Source organism: Oryx dammah, unplaced genomic scaffold (assembly GCF_014754425.2).
Source record: "Oryx dammah isolate SB20612 unplaced genomic scaffold, SCBI_Odam_1.1 HiC_scaffold_2, whole genome shotgun sequence".
NCBI classification, from domain to species: domain Eukaryota; kingdom Metazoa; phylum Chordata; class Mammalia; order Artiodactyla; family Bovidae; genus Oryx; species Oryx dammah.
Genome location: NW_024070186.1, coordinates 153,495,169 through 153,501,168, shown reverse-complemented (window position 1 = coordinate 153,501,168; position 6,000 = coordinate 153,495,169). Strand labels below are relative to the sequence as shown.

The 6,000-nt window shown below is 43.6% G+C and overlaps 1 protein-coding gene across 12 annotated transcripts in view; it reads left to right on the top strand.

Moving 5' to 3' along the window:
- The window catches only part of SYNJ1 (synaptojanin 1), a 94,268-nt gene that overhangs the window by 72,391 nt on the left and 15,877 nt on the right, over positions 1-6,000 (top strand). For 9 of the 12 annotated variants that reach the window (XM_040228072.1, XM_040228149.1, XM_040228139.1 and 6 more), the window contains 3 exons: positions 2,092-2,301; positions 3,465-3,608; positions 4,169-4,207. In XM_040228072.1, coding sequence (XP_040084006.1) covers positions 2,092-2,301; positions 3,465-3,608; positions 4,169-4,207 — 393 coding nt within the window. The remainder of the gene's footprint in view (positions 1-2,091; positions 2,302-3,464; positions 3,609-4,168; positions 4,208-6,000) is intronic. The other 3 variants (XM_040228158.1, XM_040228120.1, XM_040228113.1) reach the window with 1 other exon arrangement.

Here is a 6,000-nt window from a genome sequence, read left to right as displayed (position 1 = left end):
GTGAGTGCCACATCCTGCCCTTTGGGCTTGGAACCAGGGGAGGAAGCCGTTGGTGACATTCGGGAGAGTGATTTCAGTGGAGTGAAGAAGCCAGATGGTGGTAAATCGGGGTGTGAATGGAAGACGAGGAAGTGCAGAAAGTGCCTGTGGACAACTCTCGGCAGAAATGTGCCTGAGGCGGGAGAAAGAGATGAAGGCAGTTGCTCCCTGAAGTGTTGTTTTGAAGTGGAGACACTTGAGGAGCTTAATCCTGATGGAAAGGGCTGATGCTGCTGGGGAGGGGCAGGGCAACCGGTGGTGGGCAGAACCCCACCCTTTCTACCCATAGATAAGGTTAGGCTACAGCTGGGGGGCAGGTTGTTGAAGAGAGGGGTTCCCACCTTAGGACTTCCGTTTTCTCTGTGAAGTTTAAGGAGGCGGGCAGCACACGGCTTTAGGAGGGTTAAGAAGGTTCAAGACAAAGCTCCTGAGAAGCAGTCAGATGGGGAGCCAGCCAGGAAACTGTGGGTTGGCCTGGAGGCCAGGTGAGGCTGCAGCCACAGTTAACACGGCTGCAGTCCTCAGGACCACACGGCTGTCTGTCTGCAGCACCCAGCAGCCTGTCTGCAGTCATGGAGAGATTAGACTGCAGAATTGACACAGGGGCGACAGAAGACTAGTGCAGGAGGGGACTGGCCGCGGCAAGGAACCAGAGGATGTGAAGACAGCTGCAGGGACAGCTGCAGAATCCAGCAGGGGCTCGAAGAAGAGGGCTCGAAGGCCTAGGTCCTGGTGAAGTCAGAAGTGGGGAGAGTAGCCAAGGGCAAGACTGAGAGGCTGGAAGGCGGTCAGAGGGAAGTGTTTGAGTTTCTTGTTTCAGAGGCAGTGCGGTTCCAGGGGGCATGAGTGTGGAGTAGAGGAGCACGTCAGCAGGGCAAAGCGTCAGGTTGGTGGTGGGTTATCCACAGTGGCTTCAGTGTCACCCAGAAAGATGGAGGGGCCCAGCTTACCGTCTTGCTTTCTCCTTGGTCCTCGATGAATGGGTTCTAGTGACCAAAAGGGTGGAGGTGGGAGAATATGGCGGCAAACAGGGGTTGAGGGTATTACATAAATTCTGGAAGGCACAGCCTCCAGAAATAAAGAGGCCTTTTTGCTCAGGGTTGGAAGATTAAAGTTTTGCAATTGGAATCAGGTGGCATGGGGCTCCCTGACGCCACTTCCCGGCCCTGTGGAAAACGGAGGTGAGGAGACCTCGGGGAGAACCAACTCCCGCCTGTTAAAGCAGAGAGGGTTACATGTCAGGTGGGGGCGCCCAGGGCACCAAGTAGTGAGGAGTCTTCCAGGGGAAGGGTGTATGACTGTGTCTGCCGTGAGGGGCGGTTCCATAGACTAGCAGGCAGGTTTGGAGGGAGGGCAGTGAGCGTCCGACTCAGCCAGCACTGAGAGCGCTGCTCAGGGCACATTGACAGCTGTGGAGTCAGCCCAGCCCCAGATGTTAGCCGCCACTGGGCCTCCTGTTGCTCTGAGACAAGAGACTTTTTAAAAAATTATTATTATTAAATGTGTTTATTTTTAATGGAAAGATAATTGCTTGATAGTATTGTGCTGGTTTCTGCCAATATCGGCATTAGTCAGCCATAGGTATTACTGTGTCCCCTGTGACTGTCTTTTTTTAAGTAATCTAATTAGTTAGTGGCTGTGCTGGGTCTTGGTTGCTATGGACAGGCTTTCTCTAGCTGTGGTGAGAAGGGGCTACTCTCTCTGTGGTACACAGGCTTCAGTATTTGTGGCATGGGCAATCTTCCCAGACCAGGGATTGAACCCATGTCCATCTGCATTGGCAGACAGATTCTTCACCACGGGACCACCCGGGAAGCCCAGGGGACTATCTTTAATTACTTTTTCTACGGTACAAGAGCATTTGCACTAATTCTAGTTGTATACATATGACCTCTTTATATATACCCACATGCTTAACTTATACATGTTTGCAGTATCATCATGTTAAGGTGTTTATTGTATATATTTAACCGCTTAAGCCTAGACTCGGGGGGGAGAAATCTCTGAGAAAGTTAACGTGCTGGTAAGGTGGCCGACCTTGCATTTTCTCAGGTGATGTGGATGACTATAGTGCTGAGGTAGAGGAGATCCTTCCTCAGCATCTCCAGCCATCTTCCAGTTCTGGCCTTGGCATGTCCCCCGGTTCTTCACCCCGGACCAGTCCCTGCCAGTCACCTACCATATCGGAGGGGCCTGTGCCTTCCCTCCCAGTGAGACCAAGTCGAGCTCCGTCCAGAACGCCTGGGCCCCCCGCTTCACAAAGTATGTGTTTTATTTCAAGTTTTGTATGACTTCCCAGGCTGATATGTTTGGTTTTAGATGGTTAAACCTCTGATGCCTTCAGATCTCCTTTGGAGAGCTATTTTTGCTTAACTTTCACATCCATAGGCTAAAATGTAGCATGTTTTCTGTGCATACAAAAGAGGAAACTTTGTAAATGGTTCCACCCTAAGTGAAGAGGAAGCTCCTTGCTATCACTAGATGAGAACTTTACTTCATCCTTTTTCAATGTGGCAGGTTTGTCCATGGCTTATCACTGATGATTTTTAAACATTATAGTCAGAACCCATAACTCTTTGGGCTTAACTATCTGTACATTACCTGCTTTATAATAGGAAGCAGAAAGAGACAAAACAAGTATTTTGAATTCAACTTGATAGTCATGACTCCTCCAAAGTCAGAAGGTTTTTCTCTGTAAGTTGTTACATCACACAGTTCAGTCACTGTTCCACACTAACCAGTATCCTTGAAAAATACCTTTTATTTCAGCAGTTTCTCAAGCTCCCCCATGCTACTCTTAGAGGACCGTTGTTAAATAGTCACTGAGTCATATCTGACTATTTTGCGACCCCATGGATTGTAGCCTGCCAGGCTCTTCTGTCCATGGGATTTCCCAGGCAAGAATATGGGAGTGGGTTGCCATTTCCTTCTCCAGGAGATCTTCCTGATTCAGGGATCAAGCTTGCATCTCCTGCATTGGCAGGCAGATTCTTTACCACTGGGCCATGAGGGAAGCCCTCTGAGGATGGGCTTCCTTCAGTAAATTCAGGATAAGTCAAGACAGAGAGAGAGAAGAGGCTCCCTTTGCTTTTTCTTCTCCTGGCCAGCAGATTGGGTTGCAAATGACCTAACTCACATGATACTTCATGCCATCTTGTTAGGGCCGCTCAGTAAATCCCCTTTCAGTGCCCAGGGCCTGGATGAGAAGTCCAGAGAGTAACCTGATTGCTCCCATAGTACCACAGGGTCAGGTAATAGGGTAAGGTAATAGCACAGCTGCTTGTGTTGTTGCTACTAAAAATGTGTGTCATTCCTCTATAGTACAAATTATTTTGCTAAATAATTTATCATACACCTATAGAAAGTACCTGTGTGCTCATCCCTTGGAACCTGATTCTCTTACCTAAGGTACTTTTTTCTGGTAGGTTCTCCTGTTGACACTCTGCCAGCAACACAGCTGCAGCAGAAAGATTCTTCCCAGACCCTGGAACCCAAGCGGCCTCCCCCTCCCCGCCCGGTTGCTCCTCCTGCACGTCCAGCTCCCCCACAACGACCGCCTCCGCCTTCAGGTGACAAATCCTTGTATTTCCATCTCTGCTGGATTTCACCTCTCTGCTGAAAAATGTTTTGCATGTTTTTGAAACGCTCGCTTTTAGATTTTATCAGTTTTCTGTCACTGGTGCTACTTCCTTAGTTAGCTTTTCTCTAACAAACAGCATAGGCATGACAGAACAGCTAGATTCCTGTAACATGTTTTCAGAGCTGGCCTCTTACAAGCATGCAGGAAACATTTGTTTTTGCTAATTTGATGTGGTTGTACTGATTTCTGTAAAATGCATGATTATTTAAAAATGAAAAAAAAATTTTAATGCATGATTAGAACTGAAGAACATACATCTTTATGTTTACAGTTTTATGTATTTGTTTAAATGTTCTTTTAAAATAAATATAGTGTTGTTTCTGTTAGAAGTATTTGCATTACATAATAGCTTTTTTATAGCACCAAGATATGAATATGTACTCGCTACATGATATTTGACATCTTGGAAACTATAGTAAATCTTTGACATTTTAATTCTTTATTTAATGTCATTTCCTTGCTGCTGCATATTCTCTTATGAACTATAAGGAGCTAGGAGTCCTGCACCTGCTAGAAAAGAGTTTGGAGGTAACCATTTATATTTGTTTTAATGTATGGATCTTGGTTCATTAATTTTTTTGGAGTTTGAGCCCTGTAACTCAATGACATTTTAGGTTGCTTTGATGAAAGCCAAAATGAATGACATTTATATGCCAACTTAAAAATAACTCCAAACTTTCATTATATTTCTGATAAAAGATTAGAGCTTGATTTTATTAGTGAATATTATTAGAATTAACAAGACCTTCCATTTCCCAGATAAACAGAGTTGAATTACTTAAGGCCTGATATACTTTTTATTAATAAATATAGTCAATTCAGTTATAAAGATTAAGTGAGTCAAGCACAATGAAGATAGGTGGTTTCCCAAGGATTTGATTATATTTAATTATATTAGAACTCTAGTACGTCTTGCCAGTAGCCTATGAATTAGCAAAATGTCCTAGGAATGCAATTTAAAGTTATCATAATTATCTGAAATATAGCTTTCATTTTGCATGGCTTTATCATAACTAGTCATAACATTCATGCTTCATTTTTAAAGTAGAAGATCAAGTCTCTGTTACATATTTCGATAAAGAAATTCTTCTTAACACATGGGTCACTTTTTGTAGTTTACTTGTTTTACTTGAAGACTCTCACGAAGCTCAACTAGAGGCTTTATTTAATCTAGTTCTCAAGAAAGGCTGAGGCAGAATGTCTCCGTCCCGCAGAAGAGCTGTTACTCGCCCAGCTCTAGTGTCATTAGGGCTCACTGCACACAGGCAGCTGGCCTCTCCCTGCTCCAGCTGCCTGAGCGCATTGCCGACTGACTCATGTGCTGTCACAGAGGGACTGCGCTGTGTGCAGACTTCAACGACTTTGGGTAATAAGGGTCACAAAGTTCTTTGAGCACCATTTTGTAAGATACTACTGAAGGATAACTTTTCCACTAACTTAAAGAAGACATTGATTTTTTTCCCATTTCAGACTTGTGCTTTGGTTTATAGCTTCATGGAAGATTTTATTTACTGTCCCCTTTAATTAAGAAACCAATCTGTAGAAAAATAAAAATTTTAAAGAAATTTGTGAAAAGCTATACATATTAGCAACTCAGTGACTTACTTAGAAATCTGATGTAGTTTTTTAAAAATTGCTTCTCTTCATAATTCTTTTGTAGACAGTCTTTGCAGCATATTTTTTTAACCCTATAAACCAATAACTGCTTGAAGGCAATAACCTGAAAGTAATTGTAGTACTTTTAGAGTTTTTTTTTTTTAATAATGCATTGAAAATTACCTTCTAAGGGACTAACATAGTCTCATAAGATTTAAAATGAAATTGGAACTTTCAGATTTTTTTTTTTCCTTTATGACTGGCAGTGGAGCTTTTATTAGTGGTTTAATTCTGAATATAAAGAATGAGATGATTAAAAAGCGAAGACTTTCATTACACATATTTTCAAATTCCCTACCGCTAATGAAGAAGTGAAAGTGTTAGTCACTCAGTGGTATCCGACTCTTTGGAAACCCATGGTCCATAGCCCACCAGGCTCCTCTGTCCATGGGATTCTCCAGGCAAGAATGCTGGTGTGGGTTGCCATTTCTTTCTCCAGGGAATCCTCCCATGATGTCAGATATAAAAAGAAAACTTTTCTCCTTTCAGTCCTAACGGAAGAAAGGGCCAGGATCAGGTTTGGGCCAGACATCTCGAGGCACTTTGGTTTATACAGATATCTTTGAAGAAATTTGAAGCAGTGAAAGAACTTTCTCTGCAAAAGGACATTTAACTCAGAGACTGTTTTGTGTGCCTGCCTTTCCCTCTGTTCTATGGGCCCTGAA